Here is a 19279-nt window from a genome sequence, read left to right as displayed (position 1 = left end):
AATTTAATTTTAATTTAATTTTAATTTAATTTTAATTTAATTTTAATTTAATTTTAATTTAATTTTAATTTAATTTTAATTTAATTTTAATTTAATTTTAATTTAATTTTAATTTAATTTTAATTTAATTTTAATTTAATTTTAATTTAATTTTAATTTAATTTTAATTTAATTTTAATTTAATTTTAATTTAATTTTAATTTAATTTTAATTTAATTTTAATTTAATTTTAATTTAATTTTAATTTAATTTTAATTTAATTTTAATTTAATTTTAATTTAATTTTAATTTAATTTTAATTTAATTTTAATTTAATTTTAATTTAATTTTAATTTAATTTTAATTTAATTTTAATTTAATTTTAATTTAATTTTAATTTAATTTTAATTTAATTTTAATTTAATTTTAATTTAATTTTAATTTAATTTTAATTTAATTTTAATTTAATTTTAATTTAATTTTAATTTAATTTTAATTTAATTTTAATTTAATTTTAATTTAATTTTAATTTAATTTTAATTTAATTTTAATTTAATTTTAATTTAATTTTAATTTAATTTTAATTTAATTTTAATTTAATTTTAATTTAATTTTAATTTAATTTTAATTTAATTTTAATTTAATTTTAATTTAATTTTAATTTAATTTTAATTTAATTTTAATTTAATTTTAATTTAATTTTAATTTAATTTTAATTTAATTTTAATTTAATTTTAATTTAATTTTAATTTAATTTTAATTTAATTTTAATTTAATTTTAATTTAATTTTAATTTAATTTTAATTTAATTTTAATTTAATTTTAATTTAATTTTAATTTAATTTTAATTTAATTTTAATTTAATTTTAATTTAATTTTAATTTAATTTTAATTTAATTTTAATTTAATTTTAAATTAAATTAAATTTAATTAAAATTGAAATTGAACAGGCTCCGAGTTTTTTTTATTGAATTTGTTTCGTCCAGCTTTCATTCGAGGCAAGAGTACGGTTGTAGTAGTGAACGTCGACAAAAGTTCACTACTACAATCATACTTTTTGCTCGGATGACAGCTGGAATGAAAACAAGCAGCATAAAATTTATGCCTAACATTTGTCTAACAGCCCATAGTAAAACATGTCTAACGTTAGTCTAATGTTAGACTAACAAACATGTTTCGAATTTGCAACATGTCTAACAAAAGTGTGTCATATCTGTCTAATTTTAGACTAACATTAGCCAAAAGTGAGACAAAAAGTTAGCCTAACATGCTGACCAGTTAGTCTCACATTAGGCTAATGTTAGGCTAACCCTCCGTACTGGGTTATCGTCGTTTTTGTCCTCGCGAAGCGAACTTCTGCTGATACAGCAGCAAAACAAGCGATAAACAAAAAACGCGTGTGCTTTGTGTGGTGCGGTTCGTTCTCTTGCTGTGAAATTGGAGATCCTTTTCTCCTGTGTAATCTTACGATTTCGTTTCTTTCGTATTCCTGCTTTTCTTCAGCGTGTGGAAGAAAAAAACTGGTTTTGTTTAAATCGCCTACCTACGTATATGTTGTGTGAAGGAAAAGTCTGCTCTGGATTGTGATCGTTTATTTACGTCGGATTTCCATTCAGTTTGGGGTCGCCTGGGAAACGTAATGGCGCTCCCTTGATGTGATCGAAGTAAAACCCGAACGAAGTTTGACGCGACGGATTTCGAAGAAAAGTGTTGAGAGTGACAGTCTGTAGTGATCGTTTCGTGAATAGTAAATTTTTGATGAGTTGACGGAAGAATCTGTAAAGCAGCACAAGGCTGATGTCCTCCTGATTGTTGAAGAAGACAAGAATAAAACAGCACGATGGCCAACAACAACAAGGATAGCACACAACCGAACACCCAAACGGGCACCCAGACCGGCCTGTGGAGCCAGATCGAGAGCCAACCGGTGGAGAACATAGTCTGGGGCCGGCTTTACGCGAAGAACCTGAAAATCAAAAGCCTCGGTACTAAAAAAGCACTTCCAATAATACCCCGAATTGCGTCCAGCAGCTATGGTACATGCCGCTAGAATGAGAGTTTTAGAATAGATTTTTGAATAAGCAATTGATCTTTTAAATATGCACATTGCATCATTTATGTATCATGGTTTGAAGGAGGACCTATCGAATTTTGCAAGTCGATAGTTATTTTTCCTAATGTTCCGTTTTAGTTAAACCATCCACCATTTTCAGTGGACAAAAACAGACTATTTTTTCTTGGCAAAATAGTTTGCAGCATTTCGAAAGCATCGTTTATATGTTTTACTAGAAAATACATTCCCTAACTACCTACTATTATGTAGTTTACCGTCAAAATTTTGCTGACATCTTGGAACACATCCTTGTTTTACATTTTACAGTCTTCTAATTATCATCTACTTTGGGATACATTATATAGCTGTCTTTTTTGGTGAATGCAAGAGTGACGTAATGTTAAAATTGCATTGCACGGAACAACTCTTTGCAGAATGATGCACGTCCCGGGGTGATCGATTTCCCGGGATGCCATTGCGATATCATAACAAAGAAGGATATGTTTCCCTTTCTCCCGGAAGATTTCCGTCAGGAAATCTAATTTTCTTATTCAATCTCTTGGAACTCCTCAAGAACTACTTTTAGATTCCCTAAAAATATTTCTATGATTCCTCTAGGGCAGAAATCCTCATACCATATACCATACCATATAGTAAATGGAAACAATCACTTTCAAAGAGTCGGCTTCTCGGGCCGAATGAAGTTACTTTTTTTCTGTTCTGGTGAGCCACTGCGACCAGTAGGGTGTGGGACCATTTGAGCAGGAGCACCTATTTTGGAAACTTGCTTCTATAACTCGAATCAATTTTGAACCGATTGACTTGATTTTTGAGACACGATCACATAGGTACAGTTGCTAGCCATGTTCAAAAATTCGAGTCAATCGGTTTGAAATTGACTGAGTTATAGCAGCAAGTGCCCAAAATAGGTGTTCCTGACCAAATGGTCCCAGATCCTATTTAGATCTTTTGTGGATTACCCGTATCCTTAGTATTTAGTGCATGTCGTACTATTCCATTGCCATTAAGAGGCAATGAAGTATCGATTTCTGTACAGTTCTTGTTTTGTTACCTCAGAGGTTCAAGATATCGAATGCGATGATGGTCCCGTTTTCATTGAGACTTTAATTGATATTTGTCTCATTCTATTCACTTCGTGATTTTCTCATTATTTTACAACTGAAACTCGACTCTGAGGATGGCAAGAGTCTTACGGCGATGACATAGTGCCGCTTCAAAGTGAGAGTGAAAGTGCGCGTCCATAGGATTTTCGTGAATTTGCTATTGTTGACATTCTTCTTTGCAGCTTCGCACACGCGCACTCCCACTCTCACGCGTAACTATAACGGCACCCTTTATTCGTCCAAATGCTCATGAATTCGATGATGTGGGTCGAAAATTTCAGCAGAAATGCCGAAATATCGGCACACGCACGGCAAGCGATATTTGTTTTATTGCTCTCATCGCTTGACATGCGTTTGTTGCGAAGCGTCTTTGTTACCGACATGCACCGCTTAGGACAAAGCGTTTGTTTTTCGGCGTGATCCGTTTTTCGTACCCTGAATGCAATCAATATGATTTCTGAGAATAACAAAACGGTGGCACTGATATTAGGCGACAAACATATCTAAAGGTCCAATCTGCAAAAGAAAGGCTCTCTTTGTTCCGATTCTCTTTAAATTACTTATTATGATGTTACAGTGGACATTTTGACAATTTATTATGTGTAGATCGGAAAAGGATTGTGTAATCTACCTTCCGACGCAAGAAGTAAATCAAAATGTATAAATACAAGCACGTTATAATCGAAAAATAGGAGACTTGTGCCGCTTTTATTTTAACCTGGGTTGGAACTGGATTGGCGGAAAATGTGTAAACAAACAACGTCAAACAAACTTTAGTACAAGCGAAACCGAAGTCGGGTTGGGGTTGAAACTGTGATCTCATCCAGTTCCAACCCAGGTTGGAACTGGATCAAAAAGAAAAACGGCATTAAAGAGAGACTCATCTGCACTTAGGACAGTAGAATAACTAGCCTATACAAATGTTTGGCCTGATTTATCCATGCATCGGAAATCTTTTTTTTTATTTTTTTTATTCCGTGTTGGGTATTAGCATCACTGCGACCATTGTTTTGATCTATTGTGACATATTCCCCATTTTTGTTTAGCTTTGTCTGGATAACGTACCACTATTGGGAGTGGTCGTCATCACTTGACATAAAGCATTTCCCCAGCACGGTACTACACATCGGATGAAGTGCAATACCGTACTAGGATTTGTTCTCCAGATTTCACAGGGTTCAAGTAGCCCCTTATCGAAGAACCTCATTCTTTGATTAAAAATTGCCGGACAATGGCATAACAAATGTTCTGAGTCTTCCTTTTCTGTGTTACAAAAACGACACAGATCATTTTGAAGTTTTCCGATCAGCTTCAAATGATATTGACTCGGACAATGACCTGTCATAAGACCAGTATACATACTAATATCTTTCTTGGAGAGTTCCAATATTTTGCAAGTCATTTTTACATTCGGATCAATGAAACGTTTCGCCTGCCTCGCTATTGAAGTGTTTTTCCAATTGGCATCCACTTTTGATAATTCCCATACCTTCAGCTCCATTTTAAGAGATGCAGTAGAAAGCCCGCAAAAAGGTTCTGGTCCTATAAATTGGTGTGACGATCCGAGCCTAGCTTCTTTCGTTACCTTCAATTCCGCAGTGACCAGGAACCCAGTATAGATTGACTTGATTACGACAAGACAATTTTTGAAGTGATTGGACACATTCCCAAACATGTTTAGATGTACATGTCGCCGAATTTAGAGCATTCAGGGCTGCTTGACTGTCCGACATAATACAAATATTTGAATGCCTGTAATTTCTGCGCAAGCAAATAACAACACATTCCAGAATTGCTTGAATTTCCGCTTGGAAAACAGTTGGCCACTTGCCCATCGGAATCGATAAATCTACACCCGGGCCAGTCACTCCTGCTCCAACTTGATCGTTCAATCTTGAACCATCTGTATAGAAAACTATTGATCCGGATCGAAGGTTCGGACCACCCGATCCCCATAGTTCACGTTCAACGTTAATCACTTGATATGAACGATTGAAGTTGTATTTTTTCGCCATCCAATCTTCATTATTCAATATCAAAGGATTAACATTAAATGTTTTTAAGATGCTGAGATGACCTACAAGATCACCTGCAAAGAGGTTCACAGATCTTTCAATCCTTAGAGCACTCTTTTCAGCTTCTAATTGCACGAATTGATGTAATAGAAGCAAGTGAAGCAAAGCATCGAGTGCTTTCGACGGCGTACTCCTCATTGCACCAAAGCCAAGGGCTGAAAGTCTCTCAAATAAAGATAAATCAATCAATCAATCATTGCACCAGTAATTGAAAAAGTTGCTAATCTCTGTAGCTTTTCTAGCTTTTTTTTGCACCTTTTTCCCTAGTCTTAGGCCACCATACCAATGAAGCGTAGGTAATCCTGGGTCTTACAATTGCCAAATAAATCCATCGGAACATTTTTGGCTTTAGTCCCCATTGCCTACTAAAAGTTCTTTTACTTATCCATAGAGCATTAGTCGCTTTTTTAATTGCATACTCCAAATGATTATTCCAGTTGAGTTTGCTGTCAAGTAATACACCTAGGTATTTGACCGTATCTGAAAGTTCCAAAATTGTTCCTTTCAATCTTAAAGTTCCAATCGAGTAGTTTCTCTTTCGTGTAAATGGCACAATAGTAGTTTTAGAAGGGTTTATATTTAGCCCTTCCCTATTACACCACAAAGAGACTAAATTTGAAGCACTTTGCATTCTGCAGGTGATGATAGAATCATATTTACCACGAACTAGTATGACTATATCATCAGCGAAGCCAATTACCTCGAATCCTTGAGATTCCAAATTTTTGAGAAGATCATCAACTATTAATGACCATAATAGAGGTGATAGCACGCCTCCCTGTGGACACCCTTTTACTGCTCTGACACTAATGGAAGAGCTTCCAAGGTTTGCCGATATTTCTCTGTTTGATAACATCTCGCTAATCCAATCAATAATGCAATTGTCGAAGTTACGTTTCCTCATTGCAGATATCATCAGAACTGTAGTCCCATCCATGTCTTGCTTCTAGTTTAGTCCCAGGACAACAAAGAAAAGCCCAGAACTTTAGGCTAGTTGCAAAATTATGTCAAATTAGAGAATGTGCTCTGCAATAAGAATTCATGTGAGTCTATAAATTACCAGAAGTCAACAGTCCTTAATAAGTTATTACGCAATTAGATACGTGAAGCGTGTTTGTTTTCCTAAATCAAGTTGAGTCTCGGGTAGGCAAAGTCCGAATCTTTAAATACACTAGTTTACAGCATTTTTGAACTCGGTAAGCTGATGATCATTTTTGGTGTAGAATCATGCCCTGAGTTCGAAAACGCAAAAGAAAAAAAATACAGTAGAGCGGAAAATTTTTCGACTTTCCATACAAGGTTGATTATTTGAAATCGATTTTTGTTCTATTTTTAAGCAAAGTCGCTCACTTCAAACATCTCATTCTCCGTAATCAATGCTTCGATTGAGCTGATTTTTTTACTGTAACTCGCCCACATATGATATGTTAACTAAACGTCGAGAAATAATTTTTAGGTTGGGTTTTTCTTTTATTAAAAAAAAATACATTTCTTCAAAAAAATTTGGGAATTTTGCTAAAATTTAAGAAGATTGTCCCAAAAACTCGCCAATATCTTGAATTTCATCAATCTGACGCAAAACCTGTATTCAGATGATCGAATGGCAGTGTATTCAGCATTCAATTATGAAAAAAGATTTAAAATTGGTTGAACAAAACGAAATATATTTGAATTTCAGTAAATTACATATTTTGAAAAGTTGTAAAACTCGATATTGAGCTAAAACTCAAAAACTGTACTACTTAAAAATTTTTGAAGGTCGGTTTCGAAATCAGCACTAAATTGTGCTTCAAAAATGTTGGTCATTGACAGAAGTTCACGACTTTCGTTTTTTTTTAACTTGTGATATCAGCAAGGTTGTTAATCGATAAATTATCGTTATCGGCGATAAAGTTAACGTCTGTTATCGTTTATCGTCGATAACGATAACGTCTTCAGGCGGAAACGTCATCGGCGATACAGTTAACTGTGGAAATTATCGACTCGATAACGTCTCCGAAAAATTTTCTTCGCGATCTGAACTGTTGTTGATGCCGTCACTAGGGTAACTAGATTTATCGCAAAATTATCGAAGGTACGTTGATCTTCGCGTTGATTTATCGTTTGGTTATCGTTATCGAAAGATTATCGAGCAACCTTTATCGTTATCGAGTTTGCGTTAAGTTAACTGTCGATAATTTATCGGTTAACAACCTTGGATATCAGCGAGGTAGAATAAATGCAATTTTAGAAATTGTCACCAGTAACAAGGACTTTGTACCAATGCATGAATCCTTATTACCGATACTGGGTCATTAGGCTGAAGGCCATTAGGCCGAATGGTCATTAGGCCGAATGGTCATCAGGACGAATTGAAAGTTAGCCGTGGTTTTTACCTTTTTCAACAATGTTTGCCAAAAACTAGTTTACCAATGAAACTAGAAAGAATAGCCCATGTTTTAAAGAAGGAAAAATTTATGTATTGAATATCAGCAGTTTCAGCGCCAAAAACTATTTAAGCAATGATACTAGAAAGAACAGCCTATATTTAAAAGAAGGAAAAATTCATGGGTAAAATATCAGTAGATTCAGCATCAATAAAGTATCTTCGTGCCTGTCACACGATACACACATGCAATATGGTCATTTGCAGAGGAAGCTCTCAGTTAATAACTGTGGAAGTGTTCATAGAACACCAAGCTGAGAAGCAGGCTTTGTCTCATTGGGGACGTAACGGCAAGAAGAAGCCCCAATGGCCATTCGGCCTGATGACCATTCGGCCTAATGACCATTCGGCCTAATGACCATTCGGCCTAATGACCTTCGGCCGAATGGCCTGACACTCTTATTACCAAAACACATTATCACAACTTGACAAACCGGATGCCACAAGGGTTCAGTTTGGTAGATCTTTCGCTGCAACGCAATCCAAAATGGTGTTCTATCGACGCTACGGGCTCCGTTAAAGATCGAGCATGTTTCAAACCCCCTCAGCCATTCATCACGCAGCACGGGTCGCCTGACACCTTGGATTGCGGTTCCCTGTTTGGTGGACTTTTACCCCCGGAACAGGTAGTGTTATTCTTAGCCAATTGAGACAACCGCTACCGACACTACACAGCTATCTAGGCTGATCGGGAAAAGAAGTTAACATTGATGATTAACAGGGTGGCCACCCAACCGGGAAAACCGGAAAAATACCGGGAATTTGCTTAGAACATGAACTTCCCTTGTGTTTCTTTACATTTACATCGCGATGTCAAGATCGTCAAGAATTTCATAACTATTTTTTCCAGTAAACCTGGACATATTTTCCAGAAATAGTATAACATCGATTTTTGCAGGTAGACAAGAATTTCTCTTGGTGATTAACCAAGTCTTTCTGTGCAGATTTTCTCCAGGCATTCATCGAGTGATTTCCACAGGAATTTCTCGAAACACTCAAGTAACTTTTTCAAAGACAATTAAACAAATTCAAGAAAATCGATCAATTTCACCAATAATTTCTAAAGACGTTCTTTAGAGTTTTTACATACATTTATTACAAGGATTTCCGGAGTAATTTATTCCCCCCATTATTGGTTTCTCTAGAAATTCTTCTAGTCATTTTATTTATATTCTGTCAAGAATTCTAACAGGGAGCTACTCCATTAATTACTTCGAAAAGTCCACAATTTACTCAGATTAACATTATTAAATCGTTCGATTTTTTTTTTCCAAAAATCCTCTTCAGAGATTTTTGAGGGATTGCTTCAGTGGACTCTAGAGAAGTATATTCAATAATGTGACATGATTTTTCTCCACCGATTTCAATTGGCATTTCCATTTCAAATCTCTACCATAATTTAGGTAGGATTTTCTATAAAATTCTAGCAGTATTTTCGCTAGAGTTGCCCCACCGAAAACTCTGATATAACCTGACTATCAGTGAGATTTTTGCCAGCTCCACTAGGATATTTTCTCAGAGTTATACAGAGAACTTTAACAATCATTATCCTTTTTCTTTTAATTAGCTTGAAATAAATTTAGCCCTGGCCAAGTTCGCAGGGGTTGACGGTATTAAAGTGAAGGAGTTTCATTTTGATTATTTTAATGTAGTGTTCTTTAGTGAAACATATCACCTTTTTAACACTTTAATGCGCCTCCAACGGTTCATCGCGAATCGGCTGCTGCAGATGGAGTATGGCTGATCATATGCATCAGACATGCTCGATAAACACGGAAGGTTTTGATGATCGTTACAAATCCTAATAAAAGTTTTATAGGATTTGTGACAGGTTTCTTTAACCTTTTACAGCCAGCTGACTTCAAAATGCTGTTTGGGCTTTCTTTCCCACGTTTCTCGGTTGATTTTGACTAGTAATTAATTAATGTCATAGTCGCTGTTACAATGTTACTTGGTCATATTTTCTTTAAATAAAGCAATTAAAATCTACCAAAGAATTAGGGAAGGAGATTTGCTTGTAATTCAGTAACAAATTTTGAAAACGACGTATAATCAAAGGTGTAGCATTGATTATACGTCGTTTTCAAAATTTGTTACTGAATTATCCTCAGTGGATAACTGAAACTGAGGAAGATTACAAGTGGTAGTCGAAATACGTGCAGCTGTCAAACGGTATGCATAATAGGGCTGAATTATAAGGTACAAAACTGATAACACTCATTCGAACAAACGCTTGTTCCTAGCATTCGATTAATATCAATAGGGGTTGTTCATAAACCACGTAGACCAAATTTTGGTCATCTCAGATCTGCCCCTCCCCCTCGTAGACTTTCGTTCATACAAAAATATTAAAATTTGTACGGAGCGTAGACTTTAGTCAGAACCTCCCTCCCCCCAAAAAGTCTACGTAATTTATGAACGGTCCCATACCAGCGAATTCACGTGCTGCAGAATGGTATTTCTTAAAGAGTTCTTCTGGATTTTCTTCATTAATTCTTTCAGAGGTCCCTTTCAAGCTTCCTACAAGAGTTCTTTCAGAAATTCCTACTTTAATTTCTTACAGATTTCCTACAGGAAGTTGCTCCTACGGTTTCTTCTGTATTCTTCTGATCTTTCTGGAATTTCTCGAGGAGTTCCTACTAGGATTTCATCTTCTGAGATTCTTCCTTCTGGCCTGTCTTATATGATACCTTCAGGAATTATTTCTAAGATTTCTCCAAGAATTTCTGCCAGTATTTCTTAAGAAATTTCTCCCGGGATTCCTACATGAATTAGTGATTGTTACTCAAATGTTACACACAATATTTATTCCATTACATTTATTTAAAGCACCAAGGGCTGAAACTCTATAATAAAGATAAATCAATCAATTATTTGAAGCAGTTCCTAACCAGTGACACACTACCATTACAGATCTAGCCGTTCCGGAGTTTGTAGCCGGAAGAAATCCTACGAATCACCTGTGCATTGGCAAGGATCATCTGCCGGAGAAGATTCTCAGCAGAATCTCGAACTATCATTTTTCAATCGTCAAAGACACGGAAGATTTGACCAGTCCCACGTTCATAGAGGTAAGTCCGCGATGATAAATCAATTTTTTGTCCGAAATTGCGATTAAAACAACATCCAAATGATTCCCAGGACAAATCCCGAAATGGCACGTTTGTCAATGGTAACCTTATTGGAACCAACAAGCGGATGATTCTCAAGAATGACGACATCATAGCGCTGTCCCACCCGAGCTACAAAGCCTTGGTGTTCAAGGACCTAACTCCCAGTGAAGCCAAAGGTCTCCCGACGGAAATCAAAAATACGTACTACGTAGGGCGAAAGCTCGGTTCCGGCGCGTGTGGTGTAGTGCACCTGATTTACGACACCAAAACGTGCACGCCCTACGCCATGAAGCATGTGGTGAAGAACATGCTGGCGGAGTGCAGCAAGCCCAAAATCCTAAACGATCCCCAGCGGGTGATGAACGAGGTCAACATCATGAAGAGCCTGGAACATGTGAGTACTGTGTGCTTTTCGCATTCCACCTAACAGTTCTATAATTGTAACGGTTTTTTTCGCTCTTGCCTTTCAGCCGTGTGTAATAAAAATGCACGACATCGTCAACAAAGCAGATTCCGTATTCATGGTGCTGGAGTTCATGAAGGGTGGGGATCTGCTGAACCGAATCATCCAAAACAAGTACCTGCCGGAACACAATGCCAAGCTGTTCTTCCTCCAGATGTGCCACGCTGTGAAGTATCTGCACGCCAAAGGTAAGATATGTTGTGGGTTTGGACAGTGATATGCCTACCTGCCACGCACTGATTGGGTCTATGTAGAGCACAGAAGCTGGTAGCAGGTAGACGATTCCTAGAAAAATTATGCAAATTAGTTGGATGGGTTATTTACGTGAAGTCAATCGTTTTGATACATAGTTGCCTTATGGTAACGCGATGTTGAGTATTAGTCATAGGCAAAGACAATGATTTCAGTTCATACACTACCGATCGGAAATTTGGGGTCACATTAAAAAAAAAAAACAAATAGAATTGATGATTTCGTCTCAATAGTGTGATGTGGCATGTGGAATTTAAATGAATTGCAATATTCATTTGCTTTGTTTTGATGCAGATAGTAAGTTTTTGTCATAACCTTTCAATTTATTAACTCAAAATTTCAGTGTCCGTATTTTTTTGCTTCCTGTATAGAACTCTTTAACAGACGACTCCTCAGGATTGATTGATTGATTTGTCTTTATTAAAGAGACTTTCAGCCCTTGGCTATTCCTCAGGACTCAGAATCCCACAGTTTCCTACAAATTAAATCCCGTTCTGAGATGGACACTCTAATCCGCGATGAGTATTACTCTGTGTATATTCAAAGTTCTAAAAATATTCTCAATCAATTTTGAAGACATCACTTCAATCCAACAAATCGTTTTCGATTTAGACACATTCCACGCACTTCTACACCGGGGGTTTTGAACTTCATTGAACAATATTTCCGGGCTCCTGCTGTCGATTATGATTCTTTTTGCACTAAAATGAAGATAATTGCTCATATTCTTCTAATTGTACCTGAAACTTTGAAAACTACTTCTAGAAAGTAGCCAATTTCTTGGCGTTCAGTCAAAATTCGTCTTTTTTTTGAGATGATGTCCCGTTAAGCTGTATTTCTTGATTTCTTTCGAAGCACAAAGGTTCAATTCCCAATTAGAAAGCATAAAATGAATCTTCTATTCAAATCTGATCGTTTGAATATGCTGGTTAGCAAGCATTTAACAACATAACGATTTTTGGAAGCAAAAGTTTGATTCACGCACAAAACGTAACGCGTGGAATGTGTCTTTATATTTTTTTGGAACAAAAAATAAGTATTTTCATTTGTCCTTTTCAGAAGTTAGATGACGATTATGGTTATGTGTTGATGGGAAAGTAAATGATTCACGAAATCCAGCACATGAACAAAATCCCATTCAAATTGGAACATATTGAGTCACAAATATAAATGCTCCAAAGTAAATCCAGAGCATGTGACTTTTCTCCTCCTCACGAACAGAAACTCCTTCCCGTGACAGTTTTGGAGAAGTAGAGATGATCTCAGTATCTAGTAGCAACACACGAACATTATATTACTACTCCCTTCCTTCTTCGATGACCATATGACGTGGCCGGCGCCGTAATTGACTTATCAAAGTTTTGAATTCTCGAAAGTGCAAATTGCAAACGGTAAGCTACTCCCACATTGGAGCCTAAGATTCTTTCCTAAGCGTACAATATCCATACAACCGTGTGGACTTACCTCCTCTGGCACCGGGAGGTGACCAAGCATCGGGGCATACGGATTGCTCAAGCGGAGTAAGCCTAAGCATGGCGTAAGTCCAGCAGTGAGCTCTTCAAAAATTCCACATATCCGGAAGCAACTCTGTACAAGCGACATGGCACCGATTCCAAAGGAGCTAGAAGTGCTTCGGGTACATCAGGGACGACGCCATTAAATTCCTATTTATGGTATACTGGTCATGCTTTGTAATTGGTAACTGAGATGGTACACAGTCCCCATAAGGGCCTGAGCCTACCCCCGGGTAGCCTCTCTGCTTGCATAGATAACCGACCAGGAACATTGGCGACTACTTCATTTGCAGTGAGAGATATTGTCTCTGGGGAAACCCAACAGAAATGACAACAGCATCCGCTCGATAACTAACTACTGTTTAACTGGACAGAGGCAGAGAGAACGGCATTGAACCCGTTTGCGCGAGGAGGACTGGCGAGATCGCCACTACGAGGGGCTGGTGTACCCACCAGCGAGCCGATGGTAGAAGGTTAAACAGGAGGAGCATGAGGCGTCGCAGCACCGGCCGAGGAAGCGCAGATGACTGGCGTGGACCTCACGTGGGCGCTGAACCGCAAGAGGAGCCTGCTGAAGCTACGCAAATCGCATGCACGCTAAGACCGCTCATCACCTAGAATGTGTAAGACTTCATAAGTGCATAATTTCCAAACTATACCAAAACTGTGTAACAGTAACACATTCACAAAAACAGCTCGTACACTCTTGTAGATGCGAAATGTCGATTTTTTTGTTTACCAAGGTCACTAGTAAATCTAGCTAGATTGCCGAACATTTTTTTTACGAATTTCACGATTTTGTGGACGCAGGAGCTGAATTTGTGAATGTGCAAGGGTAACACATTTTCGGTGTAGTCTGGAAATTATGGACTTTAGTGCTGATCGGTTTTAGGGTGTGGCTCTGGCCAAGAAGGAGTATGAACTAATATGGTCGAAAAGCGGAGTTCGGTTGATGTGAACAAGGAGGAGCGGTCTACCCAAACGGACAGCTTCCTCTTTGCTGGCAACGCGACGATGCAGCACGAAACCATGCAGCTCGCCGGAGCCGTAGCGGAGAGGTCAAGACGCCTTACGGCTCGAGTTGCATGGTCGAAACCTGCGAAGGCAACGCGGCCGAAGAAGCATCTGGCAGAGACAGGCGAAAAGCCAAAGAGCTAGAGGAGGACGGCCAGCGCGAGTAACCAGGTTGCCATGTCGGTTGCGAAACACGCAAGGGGCAGGAAAATCAAACCTCAAGAGGCCAACCCCATTATGCCAAATGGAGTAGATCCCGTTCAGCATATACGAGCCGCCACTGGTGTGCTTCGAGCAACGACACAAATCGTTGGCGTGTAAAGGCCCCGGCAGGAGCAAACTCTGCAGGAAGTGCGGAGTGGAAGGCCACATCGTCAAGGAGTGCAACTCGGCACCAAAATGCCTGATTTGCACGGCGAACAGGGGTCACACGGCGGGCGGGCCTAGAGGTCCTACGGTTCAAGTTGCACAACTAACAGAGGTTCAGTGTGAAGCCGCACAACGTTTGCAGCGGCAGTCAATCACAGAGTCATGTACAGACATCGCACTACTATCGGACCCATACCGAATCCGTCCCGTTAACGGGAACTGGGTAGTGCATAAGAAGGCCAAGCTAGCAGCGATCTGTACAACCGGTCGTTTTTCTGTCCAAGAAATATAAATTAGTTCTCGTCTATGCTGGATTTGCTATCGTGCTTCGTGAAGCAAAGGTTGAGTATGAAGGAGAAATGCGGTGGAGCTATCACTCCGGACAACATTGTTGAAAGGATATGTACGGGGGTGGACAAGTGGGATCCCGTTATTTCCACGGTCATGTCCACGGTTTTCCGAATCGTACTTATACAGAGAAAATGGCGGTCCGACCAACAGTAAATTGAGTTGGCTTCGCTCCCCATCCGGGGGCTTGTCCACTAGCCAGAACCCAAGCTTTCAAGGGAAAAAGGATAATTTAAGACGGTAGCTGGTGGAGAGTACTCTGTACGCACCCTCCTTCTTGAAGTCATTCCTAACGGGCATACCGCGAAGACAAGGAAGAGAGGAAATAAGTGTTAGTGGGTCAAAACCCACATAACCCGAGGAACCAGCTCTTGAGTATCTGATGAGCAGATTTCCTCATTCTATGAAAAAGCATCTACCAAATGCTTAAACTGCTCATTATGTCTCGCCTACCCCTACTGAACAGTTTAGCTTGGTGGGAATTTCATTACTGTCCCACCGATTCATTTCCTGTGTGCTAATCCAGCTTTATCATGGGTTAATTTATCACACATTGAACGCAAATAAATTGCGTTGACCATCGTCAGCTTAACCATCGAGCGATCGCGCTGTTGTATTTAGTACAACACCTTGAAAAAATCTCGCTTTTTGTACTCCGCATTAGCGTGGTGCTGGCGGTACTGGTCAACCGCGCGACTACCGGAAGGTTAATATGTCTTTCGTTTAGAATTCCCCGAATGGAGAATGGAATACAGTGGATACAATTTCATTACAAACATTTAAATTTTGAACGGGAAAACAGTAGAATAACTAGCCACAGAATGTCAATGTCGCGAGTGTTCGTGTGACCAACATCTAGTTTGCCACGCCCTTACAACGTCAGTACCGGTCCTACAAGTGTCAAACCAATTTTTATTGTCAAAACAAAACATCCAACACTGAACAAAAATCCCCGCCAAAAATTGAATGAAAATTGCCCCATGCCTAATATCAGATGATTTGAAGAAGGCCCTCATTCAATTGCCGATTTGACAGAATCAAAACCAACCCTATGAAAATCATTCAAAGTTAGAGTTATACTCATACAACTCAAAATCAAAACAAATCTAGGTATGGATGATGGTCATTCAAAACTCAGTCAATATAGCGGATGCGAAATGAATGAAAATAATTATGAAATCAAATAGTGTTTATATGGGAGTTATTCACTTCTGGATTCAATAATTTTTAAAAATTATGGCAAAAACTAATACATAATACATATCACAACCATTCCAACTAATTTGAGTGATACATCAAATGAAGCGATTTTCACTCAAATTAGTTGGAACGACTGTGATATTAGATTTTGCCAGAATTTATGTAAAAAATGTATACAACAAATATGTTTCAGAAATAAACTTTGTATTTGACTACTCTTAACAACTGTAGCTCTTAAAGCCCAATAAATAAAAAAAAATGCTTAATACAATTTCATTACGATATTTCACAAATCGAATTGCCGCATCACCGTTTCCATTTTCACGCCATAATCCTCCTTCCTGCACAAACCGATGCTGCCTAAAACGGCTTCCCACTGAGATTTCCTGAAAAGAATAAAACAATTATCATTATTACATAAAAAACAATCCAGGGGAACTTACCCAAACGTGTTAGAATAAACATCAGGCGATCCATTCTTGTGGCCTAAGAGTACGTATTTGGATGGTTAATAAACACTTAATATTACCCCCGCGAGACTTTTTTCCCTGCAAAGTAAAATTAAAAAAAAAATACTTCGAGCGCCACCATTTTTTGCGGATGCAAATAGCGCGCCAACAGCTAAAAATGAAAGGTGAACCAAAAATAGAATGATATTCGGAATGGGGATAACATGAAATATTTTCAGCTTATTTCAAATCTCATATTTATTTATTTATTTATTCATTTATTCATGTAACGTAAGGATAACTCCTTATTTGAATGTTACACACTGGTGGGATCTAGCAAAATAACAATTTACTTACTATCTATTTAAAAGTTTCTGAACTAGTTTTATATGATTTCTTTATTGCATGCGTTCAAGCTCCTCCAGCAAACCCTCTTTAAAGCTTTTCAAACTGCTGGACATTTTAAGATTAGGTGACAATCGGTTCCAAAGAGAAATGCCTCTCATGAGCATCGAATTTCCATAATAAGTTGTTGAATGCTGCGGAATAAACAAACTTCGAGTTCTAGTATTTCTTAGAAATTGCAAATTGTTGTACAAGTACGGTGGTTCTTTAGTGTTGATGATTTTAAACATTTGTACATAAATTCTAAAATCGTGAAAATTATTAAAGTGACAACCTAGCATTGTTTTATGGAACTGCGATACAATGGAATATCGCGATAGATTAAAAACATATCTGATGCATGCATTAAGAGCCACTTTCAATTTGTTTAGAGATGCCACAGAAGCATTACTATACACAAATTCGCCATACATGAAATGCGGAAGAATAAGAGACTTAAAAAGTTTGATTTTCATACTAGTCTCAAAGTGTCTGCTCACCATTTGTAATCGTTTCAATGAACCATAGATTTTTCCGCATTGGGTGTTTACAAAAGCATCCCAAGACAAATTGCATGTAAAAATAACTCCTAGATTATCGACTTTATCAAAGAACTGAATTATTTGTCCATCAAAAACAAGTTTGGGTTTCTTTGTCTAGATATCAGAATAGCTTTTGTTTTGGATGGGTTAATAGCCAGTAAATTATTTGTGGACCATGCTAGGATACTTCTTAAATCATAATTAATTTGCCTGGCAACAACATGCATATTAAATTCACCAGTAACGGTAAAATAGATTTGAACATCGTCGGCAAACAAATGAATCGAACAATAACGCAGGGAATTTGGAAGATCATTAATAAAAAGAGAAAATAATAAGGGTCCCAGAACAGATCCTTGGGGGACACCTGACTTAATTGAACTAAATGACGATAACACATTATTGAAGAACACGGCTTGACGTCTATCGCTCAAATATGATTTTATTAAATTAGCAGCACACTGAGAGAAACTAAAATTGCTTATGAGTTTATTAACTAATCTACAATGTGAAACTCGATCGAATGCTTTGGCGAAATCAATTAACAAAAGTATAGCTACGCCTCTTTTATCTATTACCTGTGCCAAATCATCATGAACCTTAGTTAAGGCTGTGTTAGTACTAAAATTACTTCTGAATCCAGACTGAAGTGGATGCAACAAATTATTGTCAACTAAATGCTTGGAAATTTGAAATTTATCAATTTTTCGAAAACTTTAGAAAGTGCGCTAAGGATACTAATGGGGCGCAGATTAGTAATAGAAGAACAATTACCTTTTTTCTTAATTGGGATGATTTTAGAGTTTTTCCAGGCTTTTGGAAAGATTGAGGTTTCAATTATGGAGTTAAAAAGATGCTTGAACATTGGCAAAGCCAAAGGTAAAAGAATTTTGATAAATTGGATCGGAATGTTATCAAAACCCACTGCATTTGAATTGATTGAGAAAATACAGTTTATGATGTCGTGTTCCAACACATGGACGAAGTTAAAACCTTGCACAGTTGAAGACACGGGCTCTTGGTAAGCATCTACGGAAAAGTTCGAAATAAAGTAGTTGTTTATATCATTTGCAGCAAGGTCTTCGCTAGAAAAACTGGATTCTTTAGTAACTCCTAACTTCTTAATATTTCGCCACAGTTGCTTACTAGGCAAATCAACATTAAACTTAAGTCTGTCGTAATTGGTTTTAGCTTGAGATATCATAGTATTCACTCTATTTCTTAGTCGTTTATAGATATTTCTATCATTTTCTGATTTGGAACGTTTCCAGGCCCTATAAGCGAAATCACGATCAATAATTGCACGACAAATAGCAGTATTAAACCATGGAGAAGCATTATTCTTTTTGCGTCTTATGGGTATATAATTGTCATGAAGCAAGAGTAAATGGTAGTTCAAAAAATTTAGCAATTCGTTAGGATCCGTTAACGTGAAGAAAAAATTCCAGTCAATACTCTGAAATGCATCCTGCAGCTGAATTGAGTCGAAATTGACATAATCACGATAAGTAACTATAGACTCCGTGTTTTTTTGAAACACACGTATGGAACAAAAGACCATATCATGATTAGAAACCCCTGGCATAGAAAGCTGATCTTGTTTCACGACAATTTCTGGCGAATCAGTTATAATTAGATCTAGTAGAGAACAACCAGTTCGGTGAAAAAAAGTAGGTTCGGAATTAACACAAACATACGATAAGCTGTCAAGTGTTTCTTTAAACGTTCTTGTACGAAGTGACGAATTCAATAAATCAGTATTGAAATCACCAATGAAAAATGTACTATCATATCGAACAGTGAAATTTTCCATTAAATTATGGATAGTTTCAGAACAATCAACAGTAGGTGGATTGTAAATAACACCGAGCAGTAGTTTTCCATTACGATTCTTGACTTCCACTACTAAAAATTCTGTTTCACCAAAATTATCGATGTTAAATTGCGACTTTGCTACAACACTGTGACCAAAACT

At 37.3% G+C, this 19279-nt stretch overlaps 1 protein-coding gene across 2 annotated transcripts in view; it reads left to right on the top strand.

Moving 5' to 3' along the window:
- The first annotated feature begins 1305 nt into the window (after positions 1–1305).
- LOC109407247 (ovarian-specific serine/threonine-protein kinase Lok) overlaps positions 1306–19279 on the top strand; it is a 34742-nt gene continuing 16768 nt past the window's right edge. The window contains exons 1-4 of one of the 2 annotated variants that reach the window (XM_062850638.1): positions 1306–1964; positions 10570–10727; positions 10798–11163; positions 11240–11420. In XM_062850638.1, the coding sequence (XP_062706622.1) occupies positions 1820–1964; positions 10570–10727; positions 10798–11163; positions 11240–11420 (850 nt within the window). In that variant the 5' untranslated portion in view covers positions 1306–1819. Of the gene's footprint in view, positions 2016–10569; positions 10728–10797; positions 11164–11239; positions 11421–19279 lie in introns of both variants that reach the window. The other variant, XM_029858898.2, reaches the window with a different exon arrangement.

The sequence above is a fragment of the Aedes albopictus genome, chromosome 2 (genome assembly GCF_035046485.1).
Source record: "Aedes albopictus strain Foshan chromosome 2, AalbF5, whole genome shotgun sequence".
Classification (NCBI taxonomy): domain Eukaryota; kingdom Metazoa; phylum Arthropoda; class Insecta; order Diptera; family Culicidae; genus Aedes; species Aedes albopictus.
Note: the sequence above shows the minus strand (reverse complement) of the source record. Positions and strands in the feature narration are given on the sequence as shown.